Source organism: Trifolium pratense, linkage group LG7, assembly GCF_020283565.1.
Source record: "Trifolium pratense cultivar HEN17-A07 linkage group LG7, ARS_RC_1.1, whole genome shotgun sequence".
Taxonomy (NCBI): Eukaryota; Viridiplantae; Streptophyta; class Magnoliopsida; order Fabales; family Fabaceae; genus Trifolium; species Trifolium pratense.
The window spans coordinates 39916693-39943378 of record NC_060065.1 but is presented as its reverse complement, the minus strand read 5'-3'; the positions used below and the strand labels follow the sequence as shown (position 1 = coordinate 39943378).

Here is a 26686-nt window from a genome sequence, read left to right as displayed (position 1 = left end):
CGCATTAAAATTAATCTCTAAATCAAATAACTAAATCAATCCAAGCCAATTTAATCTATTGGTTTACAAGATATAAAATAAACTCGCCATTCAATAAATTAACAATAGGATCATGTACTATTACTAATCATAGCATCTCCAAAACAACATTTGCATTATTTCCAATGATATCAAAATTCCCTACATTGCTTAAATATACCTAGCAAATGCATTATCAAACTGCCACATTTTCTGTTTAACATGAGATGAAATCTATGAAAAACTAAAGCAGAGACAAGAAAGATATACCGATTAATAGTCAAATAGACTGAGAACAAGAAATGGTACAAAACTAAACCGTGTATAGCAATTGAATAGTGTCAAGAGACGACCAGACGAAACGAAACTAAAACCATAACACCAGGAAACAAGGTTGACATAACTTATTATTAGGCATGCCAATACCACCTTGTCCGATGGTTAAATTGGCCTACCCCACAATGCTACATCAATTTGGACATGTGAAAGTGAAACCTATTAAGGTAAATATTGAGGAATAATAGACAAAATCAATCCCATGCCTGTATGATAATAGTAAAGGAACATTAGGATTAAGCTTAAACCTAACCCTAGACATTCTACCCACTAAAGTTCCCTAGAAACAACAAACTGAGTAACAAAATGCTCCCGCTGTCAAAAGAAAATAAAAGACAAGAGGAACAGATCAAGCCAAGTCTATCATAATACACAATGGGCCTGATTGCAAGTTTCTCACAAAGCTACATGGCATTAACAAGTAAAAAGATATGAAGGTGCTAAAAAATTTCAAGGTAGATGCACCTGATACTTCCACATAAAACTGCTCCAAAGTAACCAGAAACATAAGGCTGTTGTGAAATTTACTGTCATTCTAATTTGTAAACAGACCCATAGATGAATGCCTCTCGTTATCTAATTATCTCATCACTGACTGGACTGTGAGTTTACTTGGTGACCATTACCACCAGAATTACTATTATATCCAACTACAGAGCGCTGAGCAAAGTCGAGTAATATTTTTTTCTGGCGATCATCAGTGTGAGGTAGACTTGCACGCAAGAGATCAACTGGTATCTCACTGCTAATAGCTCTAGCAAAATCAGGCCCAATGACCGCCATATTTGATGCCCCTTGAGCAAGGAATGCTTGCACGATGCTATCATATTTACTGAAACAATACTTGGCGAGAAGAGCAAAGAATTCATCAAATGAAGCTTGCCAAAGAGAACGATTTCTAATGGTATAGTTGCTAGCCGCATGAGGATCAGTTAAAAGTTGAGTAGCCCTCTGAAGCACTGATACTAAAATAAGGGAAGTCCCATCTCCAGCAGCGCTTCCAAGGGGACGCAGAGGCGGTGGCTCAGAAGAACAAACAACTGAAGCAAGGCAAACACTAAGTGCAACAAGATCCATCTCACAGATGCAATTTGAAACCACCTTAGCAAGGTTAATTACAGTTTCTGATGCAGTTGGATCAGAGGGAAGACTGCCAAATAAGAATCTTAAATGACGACAAATGGCCATGCAGACTACCCGCATAAGATCCCCACCTGGAAAAAGTAGTTGAAGGTACCTAGCAAGTAGTTTTCGACCTTTGGGTAGAGAAACTATCCTGAGAAAAACAAAATCATCTTTTGCAGCAAGTTCAACTGTATGTCCATTTCTTCCAAGTGGATCAACTAACTGAAGTGTGGCTGAAAGACCTTCCAAAAGACCCTGCCTTTTACGTTTTAAATGATCTCCACCATCTTGAAGCTGCTTATTAAACTGTAGGAAACGGTCAATATCATCTACATCCAGAAGAACACAAAGACCATCCTCAATTGTGACCCTTGATACCAACATTGGCTCCTGTTCAAGGGGCTTTTCTGAAATCTTTTGCTCAGGATCACCAGCACGTGAGGAGTTAGGTGGATCAACTTCCAGTAGAGGACGTGGCCTGCGAATTGATGAGAATGGAACCCTCCCTAGAGCATCAACCTGAAGAAAAGCATGTGGTTCATTAGAAGAAGCCCGCTGAGGGATTTCCCTTATTTGAGCTGGTGAAAAGTGACGCCTATCACTTGAATCTTTTTTTGCACGACAGCCTTGGTTATAATAATCATCTACATATGGATCATTAGTATGGGTCGCTGCAAGCTGCAATCTAAATATATTCTCAAGTTCCTCAGTCGACATATACTTAGACCTAAATCGGGGAAATCCATTATTGAATTTTTGGTTACTCATATCAAAACCCTGAGGAGAAAATCGGATATTCTGTCTACCCATTTGGGCAGATTTTGGCATCTGATCCCTCAGTTCCATCATCCCAAGCATCTGATCATATTTGTTGATCATGGCTAAACCAGAAGAAATATTGGGATGAACTCCATTATTATATAGGCCTGCCTGATTGACCAATTGATTCGGTATTCGTTGATTAAGAGGGGAACCCATAGGATATTGGCGCATGTTTCCACCAACAGGTGATCCATGGTTTAATCCACCCAACTGTAGTGCAGAATTGGATAGATGAGAACGGTTTTGAGGAGACAGTGCCATCTGAGCTCCTACAGCATGATAAGGAATGTTTAAGGGACCTGTATTATGACTTGGAGAAGCCTGCTGAGATCTACCACCGGGTGGAGGAAAAGAAGTAAATGAAGAATTTGGTGCCAAAATAGAATCATTAGAAAAATGAAGAAGCTCCTGTGGTTTCTCAGGATATAGAGAAGTACTGTACAAGGACTTCGATTCTTCTACGTTTGCAATGGAGGAATGTGGCTGTGATGACCATCGTTTGGCATCCTGTGTTCCAGAATCACGAAAAGGCTGATCAAACCAGTTTGAAATTGATTCACTTGAGCCATGTTGGATGTAGGGTTGTTGTTGTTGCGGCCTTGGCTGCTCAGGATATGAATAAGTTCTATACAAAGAATTTGATTCTTGTAAAGGGGCAAGAGAAGAATAAGGCTGTGATGACAGTCTTCTACCATCCAGAGAACCTTCACTATCATAAGGATTCTGGTCAAACCAGTTAAGATCATCATTCCTTCGTGTCCATTCAGCCGTAGAATCTGAGTATAATAAAACAATAAATAATTCAGTCAAGTGAGAAAAAAATATCAAACAGTAATAAAGGATGAATGCTCGAATAGAGCAGCTAAAATGTGAATACAGTAACTTTTAAGACAAAAAACAACACCTCGTCTTAATCCATCAAACTTCAGAAATGGATTATACACACACAAGTAAACAACCAATTGTTATAAAACGGCAGCAGTCATGACATGTGGGAATTGCATTCACCTGCCATAAACTCTGCCCTGTGTAACAGCTTTCTACGGAAGGGATTATTATCCCTGTGGATAAAAAAACCTATAATGCTGTACCAATCCCTTTAGCAGGAGCCTCCTATGCTGCATTCTTCATTGCTCTCTTCTCTCCACCTATTATCATTGGCAATTTTATATGCCCTTCTTTCATTACATACCTACTCCAACAACCTCTATTTCCAAGCAAGCTTTCCTCTCAAAGTGAACAATCTCTTATCTACATTTGTTTTACATCCTCTCCTATTTGCTCTCCAATGACCTCTTTTTAACTTTCTTCTCTTACTTTATCATCTCCATTTCACTTTTTCCATTTTTTGTTCTATTCCATTTTATCTCCTCACTTATGATGTCACCTTTTTATCCCTGTGGTCATTACACGTTCCGAATTGTCATTCTTATTATCTTTTTCCTTCCATATCTCAAGTTCTCAAAAACATTAGCTTTCCTATTTATTCTCTGCAGCTTTTTGTTATATTAGTTTGAGAGTGTATGTGTGTATAAATTTTATTTTTACTATAACTGCCACGCTTCCACCATATGCCACAATGCCATCTTCCATATTTATGAAGTAATTCAGAAAATTTATCCCTTTCTAAAGCATTAATCCATAATACAAACTGCTAGATTATATTGAATAAATAATTAAATAAAATTCAGAAAGTGAACAACATTTAGTTTTGATAAAATGCAAAATGGTGAAATGTTTAATTTTGTTATACTCACTTTCTCTTGATCCCCGTTCACTGATAATTGCTGTGCTTTGTGGTCCAATTTCAACCTTGTTCAACTGAAATCAAATGAGAAAATATTAAACCACATATTTGTATATATACATAGGGAAAACACTCACCGAGAAAAGCATCATTATAAAAACAACGACTATATATATATATATATATATATATATATATATATATATATATATATATATATATATATATATATATATATATATATATATATATATATATATATAGAGAGAGAGAGAGAGAGAGAGAGACACACACAGAGAGCAAGCAATATAAAAGTACTGGCTACTGTGTTTGAGACAACTTTTAGGTTTAGTTGATGACAAATATTGAAATAAGCCAGAAATGCCAAAGGAACAATCAAATAACCTTCAATTCGAACTAGATTTTCCCTCCAACTTTCTTTTTTGTATTGCCATTACAGAAGGAATTATGAAAGAGATTGTCGAAATATTTTCATAAATAATGATGGAACTACCACCATTAATGCAGTTTCAAAACCAAAATTCATTGATAAATAGCGGATCAAAGAAAATAGTGGAGGGTTGAAAATTCACTATGTAAAATACGATAAATTTGCGAGCAAATAGTGTAAGCCACATAACGGTTTAAAGAAATCAGTTATGTAAAAGGTATGCTACGTACAAATAAAAAGCTGCATAATTTTTTTAAAAAGAAAAATGAACAATGAATTGAGGAATAAAAGTAGCTCATGTGTAGCTCACATGCTGCATCTATAAAAATAAAGTGAATTGAGTGGATTATCGTCCTTGCTGGATATGGAGGACGTGTGTTTAAAGGCGATGGAAGCAAAGCACAGCTTACATATAGAGAAGTTAACATTTTAGGTTGATTATAAGAGTAATAATAGTTTAACTGTCTAGTTTTCTATTGTAAAAGTTGGTCACGTGAAACTCACATGATGCCTCTTCAGTTTTATTATTTGAAAAGAAAAGAAAAAACTAAATCCGTTTTCAATGCTATTACCGCTATGGACAAAACTGTAATAACGCTGATGTTGCCCCAATGGCGAAACTAGGATATCATCACGGTTTTCATGGTGGACTCATCAAAATCTGCTACACTATACCACTGCCTATGGCCACCATTTGACAACACTGCCAAGAATCCTTTGAAATTAAGGCGCCCCACAAGTCTAAAATCCCAATACATTCGATATAATCATATGTAATGGGATTCAATGAATGATGTGTTTGTCATGGTGATTCAAATTGACCAAAAACAGAGTGACATAAGAACTATTGAGCTAAATCTTAACGATACTCCATTCAATTGAGCGGATTATGGATCTTATGGATAGGGATGATCTGGACATTGAAAATCTATATCAACACAACTCAGATTTGGATACTCCATATGAAGAATGGGATGTTATTGACCTCCATTTGACTGCATTTGATATCAATAACTGGAAATTCATTCTCAACTCTTCTTCACCGCATCTTAACACATGGAATGCATAATTACATGACAAAATCATTAAATTTGCAGAAACATATCATTTTATTTTATAAATATATATATATATATTTTAAATACGTAATTTATTAACTGTTAAACTAATGCGTGCAAATTAAGATGTTGTCATCATCACAATACTCGGTCACATGCCCAATTATAAGTCCAAACATTCAAGAGCATGAAAAACCATAATTTAGTAGCCTTACCTTCCAAAAATCGGTGCTGAGATCATCAATATCAGAAAGAGATTTTACATCCTCAACCTTCAAGTTAAATAATAAAAGAATTAGTCGACACAAACTTCTAGCATTGTACTCCTAATATTCAAATGGTGGTAGAAAGTGAATAACATGTTTACATTTCAAAAAATTGTGCGCCAAAACAATTAAAAATAAAAGAATAAGCAATTGTGGCAAGAAAAATGAAAATTAACCTCTTCTCTATTAAGAAGGAACTCCTCCTCATTAGACTCAGGCAAACAGTCATCATCTTCTAACCCTCCCAACTCAACTTCTTCTACACAAGCATCTTGACCGAAAAATGCATATTGTGTCGCATCAAAAACTTCACCTTCTGCAAGAATAAAGAAAAAGCTTCAGTCAAAACCCTAGCACCAATCTCTTAAAACTAATTCACATTGAATAAAAAAATACAAATTCCAATGATATAAATAGCAAAGTAAAACATAAATTAATATCATTTGAAGTGCAACAACAAGTCTTACACTAAAAAAAAAAAAAAAAAAAACAAGTTAATTCAAATCAATACACTATTATGTAGAAAAACTATACTGACCCAACAAATGAAACACTATTGTAATCAACTAGAACAGCCAAAAATATCACAAAATCAAAGATAAAAATAAAAAATTAAATTCATAAGTAAAAATCAACAATAAAATTTTCAAATTTTAACAAAATTCTACAAAACTATAAACTATAACTGATGATTATGCTAAAACTAAATCACTATATAAAACAAACCAGATCTAAATAAACAATATGAATCATAAAAACACAAAATTAAAATTAAACACCAAAAAATCAAAAATGAAAACAGTTGAACCTAAAAAATCAAAAGAAGTAAACCTTTAGGAATAGGAATATCCCCAAATTGATCTAGTTTGTTAGAAATTCCTCGAACATCATCCCCACCACCAAATCCATCCATATCGACCATAAAAATGCAAAACCCCGGGAAGAGAAAAACGATTCAAAAAATTGAAAGAAAAAAACGAAAACGATTGAAGGAAAATGAAACAGTGTTTATTTGATGATATTTTTTTGTTGAGAGTGAAAAATTGAAGAAAAAATTGAAGATTTGTGAGTTAATAATTGAGGGATTTGGATCGGGGGAAAAGGGAAGAGGTATTTATGAAGAACCCTAAAACGATTCGTCGATTATTGTATTTGTTGCTGTAGAATAGAATAGATAAATCTAGATATAAATAAATAAATAAATTATGTGTTGGTGAATTTTAAAAATTAATCAAACGATGATTAACATTTTTTTCATTTTTCGGATAGGAATGTGATGTTTGTTGTATTTTATTTTTGTATTAAAAAATTAAAGTTTTTGTGAGTTTACCCAAATTTTTTATTTTATTAAATTTTGAGTACTGCATTTTTTTTTACTAAGAATACTTTTTTTTTTTTTGGATTAATACTCTATTTTTTTGTTTACAAAGAGTGGGAGGGGTTTCGATAGTATGTTATAGGTCTATTTATTTAGCTAAATAGACCTATTTCTAACTTCTTGCATAGCTAAAAATAAAGTTCATGCTTCCCCCTCTATAGTTTACATCACAGTCTGTTGTCATTGTGTCATACCAACCATTACTATCACGAAAACACAATCTCAGTGAGGTCTTCCCAGAGCCAGTAGCAAAAGCGACATCAACGTTGCATTTTACCCAGTCTGGGGATGGTTTTTCCCACCGTACCTGGCCTGGTTTTGTAGCCATACTCACATTGTTACGTTGTAGTTTATGAACTGTGTACTAACCGTTCCAAGCATCAAAGGCATGCCTACTGTACGGTTAAAGAACACATGAAGGTCATCCTCAATCTCCTCATCACACACTGGACAGTTGAGAGTACACTCTACTCATCTTTGTGACAACCGATAGCGAGTCGAGAGACATCCTCCACATAAACCCCAAAGTAAATGGCGTGCTTTGTGCGAGGGTTGAGCTTTCGATATACCATTTCAGGGACCCACAACATGATATCTGTCACTGCGTATAATATACCGCATAGCTAACTTATAACCGGATTTCACTGAGTAACATCAATTTCTTTCCTCCTCCCAAACAACTTTATATTCTCTAAACAATTAAATATATATTTTGTATTTACAAAATCACGAGTTTTCAATTTTAATCTTTTAAATAAACCTATTCAGATATATATAGTCTCTATTTCCATTTTATATGGACTATTCTGAAAAATATCTGGTTTTTATAAAAGGTTTTAAAGATACGAATTATTCATACAAGTTACAATATTACGGAAGACTAAAATTCCCATTATAATTTAGTAGAGACTAAACTTGAAACTCATAATTCTGTATGGATTGAAAACATACTTAATCTTAAATAAATTTGTAAATATAGTCATGTTATAACCATGATTCATGAGACTTATTTTTGCTTTTCTTCGTCATTGTGTGATAAGTTAAAAAATAAAAATTCATTGAACAACAAAAAACATAAGAAATTAGATCTCTCACCTTCATTTATCCTCTACATGTCTCTCCTAACTTTCAGTTTGGAGAAAGATATATTATAGAGCATAAATGAAAGAGTGATTCAAATCCCACAAAATAACCCCAAAACATGTAAAACCAACTCCACCATAACCTAACTATAACAACAATGAGCCTCCATCCAACAAATTCTACCTCAATAGTGTTATAGGAGCCTTCAAATTTCAATTAAGCTCTACGGTGAAGATCCTTTAACTATCAACTATTCAACATCAATAGCATGCAAACCTTTTAATTTCGACTAAGTTATGCAGTCCATGGCATGCAAATAATGCGAATGATGACGGCATGGCGCTGAAGGCGTGGAAGAAGGAAGATTTGTGGTGTAAAATGGTGGAGTAAGAAAGAAGGAAGATAAACGATAGTGGACAAGGCACCTTGAGGAACAAAACAATTGAGGGAGAGAAAGGAACATGCATATATGGACTATAGTGATAGTGATGATGTAGAAACATGACTAGCGAGAGATTTAAAGTTGTATTTTGTGCATTTTGTTTTTCTCACAAAACCAACATTTCATATTCTCTTCGTTCTTCATTTATGCATTTTGAGACTTTTTATTTATTTTTGTAGTTCATTCTCATATATGAACTCTCAAGAAACGAGATGGTGAGAATTTAATTTTATTGGTCAAAAAAAGATATAAGGTGTAAAGATGAATCAGACGGTCTGGTAAAAGTAAAACTAGGACCGATACACCATCGATTTTCAATATTTTTTTGGGTTTTTTTTTCTTCAGACCAATGCTAGGTCTAACTCTCGATTGAATCGAATTCGGTCCGATCTAGTTTTTAAACATTGCTTCTAACACCATTGGTCTCTATCGTCTCACTCTCTCTCCCCATCACAAAATAATTTTATAATTAAGAGAGAGGGGGAGGGGGGGATCCAGGGTGTGTTTGATCTGCTAAAAAATAAGGAATTGGATAGTACAACTTCTATTTGCTTTTAAAGCTGTTTCTGGAATTGGACAAACTGCGGAGCAAAGAACTGGATAAAAAAAATAAAAAAATAAAAAAAACTAAACTTTTTGTTGCTCGTTAAACCATACGACAACTTTTTGTCTCGAGTACGGTTATCTAAAATTCCCAAATAACATTTTGTTTACTAGACATCGTCCTAGACAACAAGTTAAGATTATTACTTATTTTTTGTAAATCAAACGTACTAGGGAGTTAGGATAGAGATGGGGAAATTAATGTATGGAATATGGAAATGAACCAATTTGTTTGTTTTCTGGTATATGTTGACGTAGAGATATATGATATAGAGAAACATTATATGAACATAATTAGTGATGTCTAACAACGTATTTTTATAAGATTAGGATTTAGATACAATGTTATTTTTTACGCTTAAATATGTTTTTGGTCTCTATAATTTTTAAGCATTTTGCTTTTAGTCCTTATAGATTTTTTTCGTACTTTTTGATCCCTAAAAAATTTTCTATCACAACTTTTGGTATCTACTTTTAATCAAACTCTTGTATACTTTCAAATTTTTGAATGATTTTTTGTATTCAGGTCTATAATATTATAAGAACATCTCCGATAAAAATTTAAATTTTTTTTAACATAAAATAATTTATTTATGAATTTTTATGTGCAAAAATAAAATTCATCTCTTATTAAAAAAAATTTAAACTTTTGCAAGAGAGATTTATATAATAATGTATTAAACATGACCAAAGAAAAGTTTTTAAAATTTCAAATAATATGCACAACTTGAATGAAAAGTAGAGAAAAAAATCATGACAAGAAATACTCCAAGGACTAAAACAAAATTATGGAAAACTATAGCGGCAAAAAACATATTAACCCTATTTTTTATTTTTTTTTATCTCTTCTCATGTCACATCAGCAATTATAAATTTTTTTTTTTTAAAGTGTTAGGTACGATATTCAAATAACAATATTCATTTACCTATGACATGTATGTTATGTTATGTTATGTTTCTTTTTTATAAACATGTATGTTATCTTTTTTCTAGATAATATATATGTTTTTTATTTTTGTGAAATAGTCTAGTGACAAAACTTACATGTATTAAGTGTGAAAAATTGAAGAATCCCAAATTTAAACCCAAGCACCTGCATATCAATGTTTTTACAACCATCAACTTACCTTAATTACAAGGCAAACATGTATACAGTATACTATTTTATTTTATGAACAAAAGGGGAAAAATGTCAAAGGAAAGAAACTAAAATAGCTTAGGTAAGTTGATCGCAGCAGCACCACTCATCAAGGGAATAGACAGAAAAGTAGAAATTACATCAAAATAATGAAAGGAATGAAACACGTTTGTTATCTATTTTTTACTGTAACTTTAAATTATTGTAAAAGTACTATTACAAAAGTTAATATAAAAATAATAGATTTAACTAAACATTTGATCTCTTACCTTTATTTGAGATTTTAATTTGGTCTCTTGCGTTTAAAAAGTATAAATTTAATCACTTACGTTTTTATTATGTTTCAATTTAGTCATTTTCATTAGTTTTGTCACTAACACCGTTTGAACTATACATGTGTCAGTGTGTCAAAGTGTTCACGTGTTTGTCCACATATGCAAACTGGCTACCACATGTGACAAAACTGACGGAAAGGACTAACTAATCCAAATTGATACTTTTTAAACGTAAAAGACCAAATTGAAACCTAAAATAAACGTAAGGACTAAATGTGTAGTTAAACCAAGATAATATTAAGATTTATTTTGACTATATAAAAAAAACATTTTGAAATTTGAAAAAAGTCAAAAAACACTAAAATTTGAAAAAAAAATAATAAAAGGATATTTACATGAACTTAAATACTCCGTCAAAAAAAAATGTGAACTTAAATAATAAATATTACAAAATATAAATTTGCTATGGATTCTTCTATTTTATGAATTTATACCATAAATATCATTTGAGGAAAAAAAACATATTTAACTCATATTTAACCCTATATTTCAACATGATTCTTGTGCTCCTATTCTAAAAAATTTGATGTGTAAATCACTAAGTTTGGTCTAATGGTGAGAGATTTAATAGTATACTAGAGCTCTTAGATTCGAACTTCAGCTTTATTGTAAACAAAAAATTCGGTGTGAATTTTCGTTTTGGATTCTAAAATCCCAAGAGGGAGACTACAATGCAAAGCATAAATATTCTATTAGGATAAATTCAACAACATTTACACATGTCCACTTTAGAGACTGTATCATAATCATGTCTAGAAAACCAAGGTGAAAAGAGTTATCCGTTAATGGAAATGATGAAATAGAGCATAGTTTGGCATATTTGGCATCAATATAAGAGAAACTCTTATTCACGTAACTCAAAGAGTTTGTTCAATCATATTGTTCCCGAACATCATGAGACAACAGTCTTTGTTGATGAACATATCATCCTCACACCTCATCATCAAAGAACAATGTTGAGAACAATATGATTGATCGACCAACAAATAGACGATGCAGCCGATCATCCATGAATGAAAAGAACAATCAAAAAGATAAATAAATTATATAAATTTAGTTTAGAAAATGTGATATTTATAAGCGTACGCAAGATAGGTGTAATGATTGGTGGCCGGTGGCCATTAATATCACAACACGTGAACTAAACACGCAGTTCAATCGACTGTATATATGAAGTGCTCGAATTCTAGAATTCGAACACTTAAAAAAAATACTGCAAATTTTATAATCCAAACCGGATGACAATGTCCCTCATTTTCTCCTGTCTCACAAAGCACAACTCAATTTTCTTCCATCTTAGCTTGACAGAAATGAAAAGTGAAGCAACATAACTCAAAGATGAAACAGAGAGGAGTAACACACACAAAAGTGTTGTTGATTGAGGTTTACGATCTATATATAGTTCATATAACCCCTTTACATTTTTTTTTAAAAAAGAAGTATAAACAAAAAAAAATGTTTTTTGCAAACTGTTTGAAAGGGGTTCGACCAGATTTGTACACTTTTTGGCTGATTCATGGTGCCAAGTCCAGTTTCTCACAAATGATTCTAAGGTACGTTCAGACCGAATGGCTCTCCGACTATATGATTTAGTTTATAAACATAAATGGTCACTGTCCGCATGCGCACACACACACACATAGGCATAGAACTCTAATGCAAGAACAATATACACATTATGAACAATGAGAAGAAACCAAGCCGCCTAAACTATTGCTGTCAAAATCAAATTCCATTCAGGAGGAATGGACACATTTTCAACCATTAATTCATGCTAAAAAGTAGAATGAACCTCAACAAAATCCAAAGCAAAGCATGCCAAACTCAAATATTCTCACTAGTTGGGTAATACATAAGGAACACATATATACAAATTGACAATTGTAATATGTATCATAAGAAAAAGATAAAATTATGCAGCAGGTTCAACATAACTTATTTTTTACTACAGTGTTCCTTTGAGTTCAGCATGCTAAATTGTCAACCTGTTTCTTTGCGAAGTTTACACATTGCCAATAGCCCATACCATTTTTTGAATAGAACAGTTCTCTGACAGATACGACGCAAGTACAACCCACCCTTTTTCACCCTTCTATATATAATAATAAGAAAGGAAACATGGGAATCATATATTACCTAAACCTGTACATACTAAAAACTATTCTGTTCCTACCAGCCACACATAGTAACAAAATAAAAATAAGCTCCCTTGTCAAGAGAAAAATAAAAGACAAGAGGAACAAATCAAGCCAAGCACATCATAAAATAAAGGGCCTGATCATATATTTGTTTCACGATGCTGCACATTTTCTCTGCATCATGACAACTAGTAGAAAATTAAGAGTGAGGAAGAAGCCTCCATCCATCATATAGATACACTTCCATTTAAGATTTGCTCCAGAAGTACTTGAGCACTAAATGTATTTGAACAGATGAAGGGTTGTCCTTATGATATTTGACATGACTTTTCAACCCAAAAACCATTATGGAGAACTTCTCTTAAAGCTATCTTTCAACTTAGCACTGTCTCTGAATTCACAAGACCTCCGCTTCCCCCAGAATTACTGTTAAATCCAACCACGGGAACAGATCGCTGAGCAAAGTCCAGTAATAACTTCCTTTGGCGGTCATCAGTGTGAGGGAGGCTTGCACGCAAGAGTTCAACAGGCATTTCTGTACTAATAGCTTTAGCAGCATCTGATCCAATGTCATCCACATTTGGTGAATTTGGTATATGCAGGGACTGCATGATACTCTGGAATTTATTCATGCAATACTTAGTAAGAAGGCCAAAGAATTCATCAAATGAGGCCTGCCAAAACGAACGATTACCCATCTTATAGTTGCAGGCTGCATGTGGATCGGTTAGAAGCTCGGTAGCCCTCTGAAGAACAGATACCAAAATAAGGGAAGCACCATCTCCAGCAGTGCTTCCAACAGGGCGTAGAGGAGGATGCTCTGCAGAACAAACAACTGCAGCAAGACAGGCACTAAGAGCACCAAGATCCATTCCTCGGACACATTGGCAAACAACCTCAGCAAGTCTGCATGTAGTCACTGCAGCTGCCGGATCTGAGGGGAGCCCACCAAATAAGAATCTTAAATGCCGAAGGACGGTCATGCACACTATCCGCATGAGCTCACTACCAGGAAGAAGCAATTGAAGATATTTCGCAAGGAGCTTGCGTCCCTTAGGGACAGATACTATCCGTAAGAAAACAATGTCATCCTTAGCTGCAAGTCCAACCTTGTGCCCATTCTTTCCCAGCGGGTCAACCAGTTTAAGTGAAGTAGCTAGTCCTTCTAACAGGACCTGCCTTCTTCGTCTTAATTGCGTTCCACCATCTTGTGGCTGATTAGACTGTAAGAAACGATCAATATCATCTACATCAAGAAGAAGACAAAGACCGTCCTCAATTGTGACTCTGGCAGCAAATGTAGGCTCCTGTTCAAGAGGCTTCTCTGAAATCTTCAGCTCGGAGCTACCAGGAACAGAAGAGATTGGAGGATCAACCTCAAGAAGAGGGCGAGGTCGACGAATAGACGAAAATGAAACCCTCCCTAGGGAATCAACCTGAAGAAATGCATGTGGATCATTACTAGAACGTGTTCGTGAAGGAAGATCCTTTATTTGGGTTGGGCAGAACGGATGTTTTAACTTAACCACGGAAGGTTTTTTCGCAAGACGACCTTGGTGGTAATAGTCATCTATGTATGGATCATTACTATGAGTGACAGCAAGCTGCATTCTAAGAATACTCTCAATTTCATCACTCGTCATATACTTGGACCGAAACTGTAATGAACTGCTTTCACTCTTCTGGCTACTGGCATCAGAACCTTGATGCGATAAACGATGACTATGTTTACCTTTTTGAGTTGATTTCGGTCTGTGATCATACTTGCTACTGCCAGAGGAGCTGGAGGAAAGGTGGGGATTAAATAAATGGGACTGGAAACCAGACAAGTAGCCTGCAGATTGCTGAACAGGATGATGGACTCTATGCTGTTGCTGTTGCAATTGAGTCATCAAGTGAGGAGAAACTGATCCACTATGAAGGTGTAACTGTTGCTGCAACATATTACTAAGGAGGTTGGAACGATCTCCTGGATATAACCCTCCTTGGTTGACCAGTTGGTTCTGTATTCGTTGACTAAGAGGGGAGGAAGCAGTTGGAAATTGGCGTGTGTTTCCACCAAAATGTGACCCAAGGCTTAATCCACTCAACTGTAGTGCAGAATTGGAGAAATGTGAACGATTTTGAGATGATAGTGCCATCTGAGCTGCTGTTCCAGTGTGATAAGGAATGTTTAAGTGGCCTGTACTATGACTTGGAGAACCCTGCTGAGATCGACCACCCGGCGGAGGATAAGAAGTGAACGAAGACTTCTGTACCAATATTGGCTCACTAGAAAAACGAGTAAGCTCCTGTTGTTTGTCGGGATATGAAGATGTTCTGTACAAGGATGTTGATTCATGTAAGTGTGGAATGGAGTTATGTGGCTGAGATGACCATCGTTTGTCATCATGAGCTGTTTCAATATCATAAATATGCTGATCAAGCCAGTTGTGAACCGGCTCACTGGAGCAATGTTGGAGGTGGTAGTTTTGATCCTGCCTTAGCTGCTCAGGATATGAAGATGTTCTGTACAAGGACTTTGAGTTTTGTAAATGGGCAAGAGAAGATTGGGGCTGTGATGACCATCTTTTTCCATCAATTGAACCTTCACTATCATAAGCATTCTGATCAAACCAGGTATGAACATCGTCTCTTTGTGCCAAATCAGATGTAGAGTCTGGATAGTAGATACAACAAAAACAAAAAAAATCAGTCGACTTGAAATAAGACATTGTCTACAGAGAGGGGGGGGGGGGGGGGGGGGGGGGGAATAAAGCTGCTAAAACCCAGCATTACATAGTCCTTTGAACACAAGAGACACATAACATCATAACCTCATCTTAAAATATTCAGATGTGGATTTTAAACAGACAAGACCAGACCTGAAAAATCATATACTAGAGACAACCCCTCAGATGAAACTGGTGTTTTTCCTCAATCATTAGTTTTACGACTACATGATGCAAGACAAAACTGAATGGACTCAACACAATTAAGTTATCACTTTCATTGCACTCAATTTCTTGAATAGAGGAAGATTTCTATTTAAAAACCATCAAGTTATGAATAAACTTGTAGCTAAAACTATGGTCATCAATCTCTCGGAACAAAGATTATCAGAGTATAATGGAAAGATATTAGAAATGTTAAGAGTGAATAGGAAAAATTTTGAGCATCGATCAAAATAATTCGTGTATCTTGCGAATTGGCATATACATCCTTTAAATTATAATCGTCAAGTCAAAACTGTCCCTCCATAAACTTCTTCTGCAGGAAGCTGTGACGTGGCACACTAAATAAACATGTGGCCTTCCACATGGATCTAATCAATGAATGAATTTAACGTGACGCATAAGGCTCTATTTACTTTGTGAAAATATTTTCTATTTTTATTTTCTAACATTTGTGTTAATTTTACTTGCTACGAAGGAGATAATAGATTTTGAAGTGAACAATTGTGTGCATTTTTTTTTGGAAACAATGAAAACACCAAAATAACCGTTTTCATCATTTCCAGAAATGCACCACCCCTGGCTAGCATTTCAACTTCTCTCCATCACAATGATTGACTTTAAAAGTCACACATCTTATTAGAGAGTTAAAATAAACATTTTAGAAAATGAAAACAAGAAATGTTTTGACAAAGTAAATGGGGCCTAAGTTTTCAGTGATGTGGCATTGATGTGGGATCTATGAGGAAGAACCCATGTTCATTTAACATGTCATGTCAATCATAGCCTTTAACAATAGAAGTTCACATGGAACGATCTTGAATGATGCTTACAATTTCATAAATGCATTTACCATTTCGTTAAATTCAAGGACTACTTTGACTAATAATGCTCACAATTTCGAAGACCGATTTGCCCATCTACATTCTACTCAATTTTAAAAAGATAAACAAAATGAATGCAAAAATTTGACATAATTTATTTCGATAAAAGAAAATTGGTGGGTGAAATAGAATTGATTTACTCACTTTCTCTTGATCCTCGTTCACCAATAACACCTGGGTTTCTTGGTCCACTGACAACCTTGTTCAACTGAAATTAAATTTTAAAATAAAAAAGAAGCTTAGTATTCATATTGATGAGCAAAGCAGAAGCAATGTCTATTTACAGAGACAAAGAAACAAATATGATCAAAATCAATAGGAGTTAGAAATTGAATCACAAAATTGCACATATAGGTAGGTCACATATCAAGAAAAGATCAAACAGATAACTTCTGTTTTGAGACAGAACTAGTTAGGTTGATGCAAATAACTTCCAAATGTGTTTGAAATGCCAAAGCAAGCTAATCAGATTAATCTGTCATTATGTTTTTCTTTTATGGATGAGATAATAGCTAATTGTCAAAACTAATGGACTTAGCAACCATGGGAATTAAGCTCCAAGGAAAGGCAAAAAGGAAAATCTAATATATAGTGCTGAGAAAATGGGTAGTGCACAATTACATTGACAAGCTCAAATAATGCAGTACCAGTAATACCTTTTACCAACAATCTTTTAAATGTAGAAGTCCCAAAAGGTTAAAATCATTAACAAAATAGTTGCAAATTGCAGTAACAATTTTATCCATCATCTCTGAATCACAAGCAATATGACAGACCTACTTCGTGCACACTAACTACTCCAAAAGAAACATAGATACACATACGCCACAATTTAAAAGAGAACAATCTTGCACACAAAACATGCCATGAACACCAGCCATGGGAAGAAAACCTTCATAACTGGTGATTTTTTTGCGAAGACTTTAAAGTTGCATGATCTACATACTATTGATTCAGTTATTACACGGGTTTTTTCAACTGGACAAACTGGCCTATCACTTATAATGGGTTTTTCTCGTTTGCCAAGAAAAGCTTTTTAAAGAGACTTGGGTACTGTTAGAATATAAGAAACAAAAAGATAATGTAAGATTCTCGAGCATAATATCAAAGACATTATAAGATATTTTCTTATATTCTAAAAGAATCTCCAATTGTTATTTTTTAAAGAACCAACTTTGGATTCCATATATACTACTAACAAGGGGTCCCCATGATGCCACGTCATACTTATGCAACTCATACACATTTTCCGACAAAAATTATGCGACTCTTAGCAACCCACACTTTTTATTTATTTTATCTGTACTCAATGATGTCTCAATTAAAATATTTATTTTATTGTGTCTTTCAACAGTAATCAGTGGTGTTAAATAGCTGCTATAGTGGCGCTATTGTTCCGGGAAACACTATTTAGTACTCCCGGCAGTACAAAATATTGTCAAATAGCGGATATGGTGGCCCGATAGCACTACTGTGTAGCAGAATTTTAACAACCCGCTATCCAGGATTGACAATATTGACGGTAATAGGTTTTTGCTAGCTTTTGTTGACGCACAAATTCCTTCTTCACACCCACGCACAAACAGACCCATTGCCTCTTTCTCTCGCAAACACACAAATCCAAATTCCAAACTGTGTTTTTCAGCTTTGAAAAAACACTGTTTCGCACCTCCACCCAAACCTATCCCCACACTCAGTTTCTCGCCTCCATATCTCTTTCTTCAACCATCCATGTCTCTTTCTTTCTCAAACACACAAACCCAGACCCACACATCTCTGTTTCTCCCCTCCAAATGACCAACCCTCCATCTCTTTTTCTTCTCACAAACTCGTTTGTTCTCTTTTCCAAACAACAAACACAGATTGTGCCTCTCTTATCTCTTTATTCAAACCACCAAACTCAGATTGTGCGACAGCATACAGACGGAGGACATGCAGCAACCCCGAGATGGTGATAACGAAGAATGGTGGAATATTCTCTCAAAACTTCTTCTGGTGGAGGAAACGAAGAATGGTTACTGATTTTTTTTCTGCGGTTTGTATTTATGTTTTATGTGGTTTGTATTTTATTTGATTTCTTCATTTCTCGATTTCGGTTCAGATGTGTGTAATTTTCTGGTTTATGATACAGTGCCATATCTTATTTAAGGTATTTCAACAATTTCAATTTTACCCACTTTGCGACATCAAGTTCCTCCAAAGGGGATAAAAGATAGGGAACAGGTTCATCCTTCTATGAAATTCACTTAGAGACCTCCATTGAAGATGCTCTAATAGGTATTATCAGGTACCTAAGCATCACATCGTCGAGAGGCTCAATGGAGTAGTTAAGGTTACCAAAAGAACTTGGAGAGGCTGGCCAAAAAAAGGCCGAGGGGAGCATTATCGAGTACAGCTGCCAAGACGTCAACTTTGAAGGGAAGCTCTATGATAGAGACATGGTTTTGTTTGGTTTGTCTAAGTCAAACATCAAGTAGAATGGGATACTCGGAGGAGCACTTACGTGGATTGGTTCTCCCCATTATAACCTAGAAACAACACTTTCGCGTGTCAAAGGATCTTCCGCTCTCTGGCATAATGGCATTGACAACAATGATAAAAACTCTAACTTAGATAGCATACAACAAGGGGGGGGACATACTCAGACATAGGATTAAGCTCCTTACTTTATACCCTGAACTAACTTAATTGCATGATTCTCTCTTAGTTAACAACTCTGGACCAAACCTGCGGCTTGTTTCAACTCTTTCTCATGGGAAAGTTGAGAAATTTTAATGAAAACAAATGAAACTAAAATCATGGAAAAACAGTGCAGGAATAACTGATTACTGTTGAGCATTCACTTTTCACTCTTTCTCCAGTTCATGACTAAACTCATATTTGAAACATTACATCAATCATATTACAGGAAGTGGGAACACGTGTTTTTATAAAAATATTAATTCAAATATATATATAGCATTTTTGCATTAAGCGTGCAAATTAAACATGGCCATTGGCCACAACACTTGAGTCACTTATCTAATAAAAACCTCCAGAATCCAGAAAAGTGAGATAATCATAGTTTAACATCCTTACCTTCCAAAAGGTGGTTGTAAGATCATCAATATCGGAAAGAGATCTTACATCCTCGTCCTGCAGAGTGAAAGAGAATGTTAGTTGATACAGAATTCAAGAATCATATCTGTGAAATGCGTGAGAAAGGAAGAGACGGGAGATGTTGGTCAGACAAAAGTGTAAACTCAACATGATAACATTTCAAAAACTTTTTTTTTACACAACTTCAAAAACATTTTAGCAACATAAAATCGTGAAATTTTTAATAAAGAAAAACAGACATAAGATTGAAAATGAACCTGTTCTCTATTAAAAAAGAATTCCTCCTCATTAGACTCAAAAGTTGGCAAATGGGCATCATCTTCTAACCCTCCCAACTCAACTTCCTGAACAGCATCTTTACCAAAGAATGCATATTGTGATGCATCAAAAACAGCACCTCCTGCATAACAAAAAAACATCAAATACATTTTAGCAATTTCTTAGAACTACTTAACATGAAAAGTACAGGTAGCAGTGCTCCACTTCCATATAGCAGAGAGTTCCCATGAGACCATTATCCGCACAAAAAACCAAAACAAAATTTAGATAAGCACACCACTGAGTACTAAAAATACATTTAGCTGTTTCAACATGTAAAGCCAAGAAAATGGACAAGAGTAGACAAGTTCATCACACCATGTTCTCCACCCCTCCGCCTCCACACACAAACAGAAAGTCATTATTCAGTCATAAGGGTCATTTTGTATTAAGCTTATTTGAGCTTATCTACTAGCATAAGCACTTGTGAGAGCTTATGACATGCCCATAAGTTGCTTTCACCTTACTTCTATTACCTCTCTATGACAGCTTACGCAAACAATTTATACCATTTATAAAAATAAATAAAAAAAATTGACTTTATTCAATCTTTTGCTTAAATAAATAACTTATACATGAGCACTTACATAAACCCAAACATCACAACAATAATTCACACCAAAAAAAGCTTTTGATTCAGCTGAATTGTATGAAATTCAAAACTGACAATCAAACACCAAATCATGCACCAATTTTCCCAAAAACTCAAAATTAAATCACAATCTAAAACAAAGCAGATCTACATAACGAACATGGATTAAAAAAAAGAACACAAAAAAAATAAGAATTGAATCAGAGAATATGAAGCAAGCAAACCTGTAGGAACATGACCCAATTGCCTAAGATCTCCAGTATTAGGACCTCCTCCACCAATATCACCACCACCCCCACCTCCACCAAATCCATCCATATCCACCATAAAAACGAAGGAAGAAAAACGCTAAAAAATTATAGATTCGATGATGAAGAATTGATGAAAATGAATGTGAGAAAGTTGAAACAGTTTGTTGAGAGTGATTGAGGTGAGAGAAGGAAGAAGGAGAAGAAGATCTGTGTTGGGAATTTAGCAGAGATGAAAAAATGGGTTGGTTCGATTTGGATGAGAAAAGAGAGAGAGAGAAAGAAGAACCCTAGAAAGTAGATATAGGTAAGAATTTTATTACAGAATTTGTTGTTTGTTTGTTTGTTTAGTTTAGAAGGAAAATAATGTCAAACAAAATGAGGAATTTTCGCACGGAAAAAACATGATGGAATGCTGATGTAACAGAAGAAACTTAAAGATATCTTTTTAAGGACATGTTTTGTTTTTTTTTTATATAGAATGAGTATAATTTATTTCTTAATTTCTTAACCATGTGGTTAGCGGTTCGATACTTCGTACATATAAAGAAAATTGGTTGAAGGAGAAAAACACACTTTGTAGATTTTATCACCGTGGGTTTTTCAATAGATATTAGTCGTTGTTAACGGCGGTTGAAACTTTGTACTAATATTATGGAAAAATATTAACATGTGCTTTGAAGATACATGTTTCAATGTAGGGATGTATTCTTGCTTCGGCACAAGCCTAAATGTTTTATATTTAGGCACACACACGAAATTTTAAAAAAATAATAGAAATGATATTGAAGTGATGTTAAATGATGTGACGAATTTATTTTATATTTAAATTTTTTCAATTATGTATGTGGAGAAATTCTTTAATAAGCACAATCATAAATATGATTTGTTGGCCATACACCCAAAAAACATAAACATAAAAATAAAAAATAATTAAAGTAATATAATTTGATGTGGCAATTTTATTTTTCTTTTAATTTTTTAATTTATGTGTATATGTGCCTATATTTTGTGTCCAGACATTTGTGTTCAAGCAAGTGTTGCTCTATGTATGTGTACCCAAATATTTTTTATTTGGGTTTTGTGCCTATATTAGAATTCCTCTCAATATAGAATGGATAACGTCAAATCCAACAACTTTGAGCCACTTTCAAATTTAACTCACTCAAATCCACGATGATTAGTCTCTTTTATAACATGAAATAGAGCTCATGTTTCACCTTCACTACTAAGTAAACAAGTTGCTGCCATTGAGTCAAGTCAGCCACAAACTTTGGTATGGCGAAAACAAATACCCATAGAAGTCACATTGGAACCAACAACAAACGCAACATCAACCTTACATTTTTATCCATCACACTTCTGGTTTCTTCCACCGAATCGGCCCAGGATCCTCAACAGAAGCAACATTGTGATGTTGCAATTGGTGAATAATAAATCACTCGTTCCGACGACGAGCATCATTCTTCCAACGTAGCTTGGTGACTGAGTATTGTCATTTCATATCTTGTCGTTTCATATATGTCAAATGCACCAAAATAATGGTGTTACTCTCCCTACTGTCGCATTATCATCATTTCTGCACATTTCAAACAACTTGTTTGTGGTTGTCAAACGCTACTTTAGTAACGAGAAAATGGAAATAATGAAAAATGGAGAGGATTATAACTCCTCACAAGCACTAGATAATAAACGAAAGATTTTATTTTATTTTTGACTAAAAACAAAAGATTTTTCTTGAAGATTTTATTTGTTTGTTAAATTTTGAATTTTTTTAATACAATTTTTTTTTATTTATCTTTTTAGCTTCTTAATGTTGATAAGACCCGAACTTACAATGTAGTTCTTAAAAAACATTTAAAAAAAGTGTTTATTTTTAGTTTAAAAAATACCGTAAATGATAACATTCTCATTTTGATTTTATTGGATTGAGGTTTTAAATGACTATTTTGACAAAAAAAAGTTTTAAAGATTTTGTAAGATTGTAGTGACTTTAAAAAAAATAACAAACTTTTTTACAATTAAGATTGTCAATTTAGATTTCAATGGATTTGTAACGCGGATTTTTAAGATTTCAATGTAGTTTATAAACTTTTAAGTTTTTTAAAAGGTGCACGTCTTATTTAGATATAATCATATAACAGGTACACCACTCAAGTGAATGAGGTGAATAATTCTAATATGTTTACAAACAGTGTTTATTAACTTGTAGACTTATCAGAGCTATCCACCACAGTGTATACTTACAGATACATATCCTATCCAAATATATATATATATATATATATATATATATATATATATATATATATATATATATATATATATATAAATCCTAGATAGTTGTCCAATTGTCTATCTAAACCTTAATCCACAAACCAATCAAAACCTTTCATTTAGCCACATCACTTACATCCATTTAATGTGTGGTACTAATTATAATAATAATAATAATTATTATTATTATTATTATTATTGTTTTGGGTTTTTATCCATTTTAAATTTTTTAAATTTTATTATTTTGTGTATTTTATTGTTTTTTTTTCAAAATAGTTAATGTTCAAAATTTGTCTATTCTTTGTGTATATAAGGAGTTGGTCGATTGTTAGGACTACTTCCTAATGTTAGTAAAAAAAAAAATACTAATGGTTGGTATGCACCGCATGATTTTTATCATATTCGATTTTGAGTATGAGTTAAGTTGGTTTATCGTTGCTCCAATGAGTTTCAAATTAATATAAATGACAAATTCAATAATAAAGTAGTTTATCCAACTCATAATCATGCCTTATTCAATGTCAATTGTTTTTCATGGTCAATTATATGTTGTCATTTCCAAAGTTATTTTAATGAATGAGTTAAAGATATTGCTAACCAATGTTAACGAAGAAAATACCAAAGTAACTTCAAATGTGATGTATAAATAAATAAGTTTTTTAAATGTATAAACACATATTTAACATCTATATCACATTTAGATAACTTTTATTGTTACTATTATTTTGATAATACCAATTATTTCAATTTGAAATTACTACTTATACAAATAATTTTTTGACATTATAATATAAAATAGAGCATAACATAAGACCCGTATATATATATATATATATATATATATATATATATATATATATATATATATATATATATATATATATATATATATATATATATATATATATATATCATAACATTCACCATCTAAAAAACTCTATTGAATTTATTTATTAGAAGATGTTTAGCAACTCCCTGTTATCCGTTCAAGAGATTCATAGTTTTTTCCCCTGCTATTTTCTTTGTTATTTTCCTATTGTGAAGCCCAAATAAAACAATATCAATATAGATAATAAAACAATGAATCAATAAAATTAAGTAGTAAAACTAATAAATCAATTGATATGTGAATAGTTATTTTTTATTCCTTTTTTGGTACAATTTTTTTTACAACCGAACCAAAACTCTAACATATTACTCAAACAAATATGTACCAAAAAAATATTACTCAAACTCAATATTTTAGACTAAATCTAGTGAGTTAATGTTAATGCCTATTATAATAACTAAGTATTTAAGGATACATTATTTCTCATGTTATTTCCTAAATATTCTTTCTTAACGTATAAGGAACAACTTATAGCCCTTAAAGAATGGTTTGACCTTGGCATTTCAGATCTTGAATTTTCAAATGATTTTTACATGTCCTTTAAAAAAAAGATTTTCATATGTAAATTACAAGTAACTTGCGATATAACTGTATTTTTTTATATTTTGTAAAAAAAAAACTGTATTTTTAATCTTGGTAAAAATAAAGTATTTATAATTTATTTTTATAATTATGATCGGACGGTTAGATCAAGAACCACAATTTTAAAAATAAGTTATGTCCAATGACAACAACTACTATGTAATGTAATACTAAGAAATATTTATGTGAACATAAGTCCAAATAAATAAGTAGTATTTATTAGGCACACTCACATTAAATTAAAAAAATTAAAGATAAAATAGGTTTCGTCTAATGATAAAGAGTTTGGGTAGTATCAGTACGCTATATGTCAGAGAATAATGCTAGAAATACATTTTGTAACACACACATCTCAACACTTTCTCTTTTATTGGTTAAAATTTATGTGGGTCCTATAAATTTTATATGGGATCCATAATTTTTTATGAGACTCATATGAAATTAAACCAATAAAAGAGAACACATTGGTATATGTGTGTAATGTCATATTATTATCTATGTAATACTAATACATGTGTACAATAATTTATTTTTAGGTACAATAATGTGAGTGCTTTTATTGTCATGGTTTAATCACCGAACTAAAAACTATTTAAACCATAAAAATGAAGTCTCACTTTCATATTCATTCATATTGAAAATAAACATACTCCCTCCGGTCCTTTTTATAAGGAACAATTTGGAAAAAAAATTTGGTCCTTTTTATAAGAAACAATCATTAAATTTATTCTTACAATTCCATTTTTACCCTTATTAAATTGTATCCATTCCAAAGTTATGCATTAATTAGAGTGATATATTCCCTAAGGATAAATTAATACACCAAGGTTAGTTTTGGAATAGATTGTAAAATTTTAGAATTTTTATTAAGAAAGATAAGGTTTCTTGGTATGTGTGTTTTTTCCAAATTATTTCTTATAATAAGGACCGGAGGGAGTAATTTTTAAACAAAGTGAGATACACATCCTACTGTCCCACTCTTCGACAAGTTTGATGCTTATCTTAATTGAGATGCAAAAATAAAGATAACAGTGATTATAAGATACTTGACTCAATTTAACAAGACGAAATAAAATAGCATGTTTATTGTGAATTTGACACAGATAATGTATTATAGAAGTTAAATGTATTCATGAATTTTCTAAGTTTTAATTTTGTAACAATTAGGTTCTTCAAGCTTGTGTTTTAGGTAAAAGTTAAGTCCTTCAAGTTTTTTAATTAACAAATAAATTTTTTAAGTTTATAATTAATGCACCATTACTCTTTTAATTATTCTCTGTTACAAAAAATTGCTGCATTGTTACCTTACTAGTTACGTTGTTGCATTGTGGTCGTTAACGTTGACTTCGACATGGTCGATGTTTTGATAAAAAAAACACATATGTCGAAGCAAATTAACTGAAAGGGTAACAACGCAACAAATAAGTTGAAAACTTAAAAGAACTATTTATTAACTAAAAAACTTAAAAGATCTAACTATTACAAACGTAAAACTTAAAAGATATTTGGTTGGAGGTCGGAGTTCAAACTCCAAACATCCCATATATTCACCTTAAGGGTGGAATATGTTCGATAACGATTGAACCTTTTTCTATAAAAAATTGGCATCATTAGTAGATGAATAACCGAAAAAGATCAATACAAAAACAAATCAATCTTTGTTTGAAAAGCCAAATTTTAAATTTATGATTTATAGTTTAAAAATTTTATGTTAATAAAAAAATTACACCACAGGTCCTTTATCATATTTTTTTATAACACTTTGGTCTTTTATCTTTTTTTTGTAACACTTTGGTCCTTTATCTTTTATTTGTAACACTTTAGTCCTTTATTTTTTTTATTTGTAACACTTTAGTCATTTTTTTGTAACAGTTTGGTCCTTTATCTTTTTTTTATTTGTAACACTTTGGTCCTTTATTTTTTA

At 32.9% G+C, this 26686-nt stretch overlaps 2 protein-coding genes across 2 annotated transcripts; both read right to left on the bottom strand.

The window, feature by feature from the left end:
* Window positions 1–321: 321 nt before the first annotated feature.
* LOC123894174 (protein PAT1 homolog) lies at window positions 322–7101 on the bottom strand. Its single transcript, XM_045944092.1, has 5 exons — window positions 6655–7101; window positions 6000–6139; window positions 5773–5829; window positions 4059–4122; window positions 322–3077 (listed from the first exon to the last, which is right to left on the bottom strand). Exons 1-5 carry the CDS (start codon window positions 6743–6745, stop codon window positions 943–945), a joined length of 2487 nt encoding a protein of 828 aa, XP_045800048.1. The 5' UTR covers window positions 6746–7101; the 3' UTR covers window positions 322–942.
* Window positions 7102–12676: 5575 nt separating this feature from the next.
* Window positions 12677–21477, bottom strand: LOC123894176 (protein PAT1 homolog). Its single transcript, XM_045944093.1, has 5 exons — window positions 20991–21477; window positions 20114–20256; window positions 19836–19892; window positions 16902–16965; window positions 12677–15599 (listed from the first exon to the last, which is right to left on the bottom strand). The coding sequence occupies exons 1-5, from the start codon at window positions 21091–21093 to the stop codon at window positions 13315–13317; spliced, it is 2652 nt and encodes an 883-aa protein (XP_045800049.1). The 5' UTR covers window positions 21094–21477; the 3' UTR covers window positions 12677–13314.
* Between the last annotated feature and the right edge of the window lie 5209 nt (window positions 21478–26686).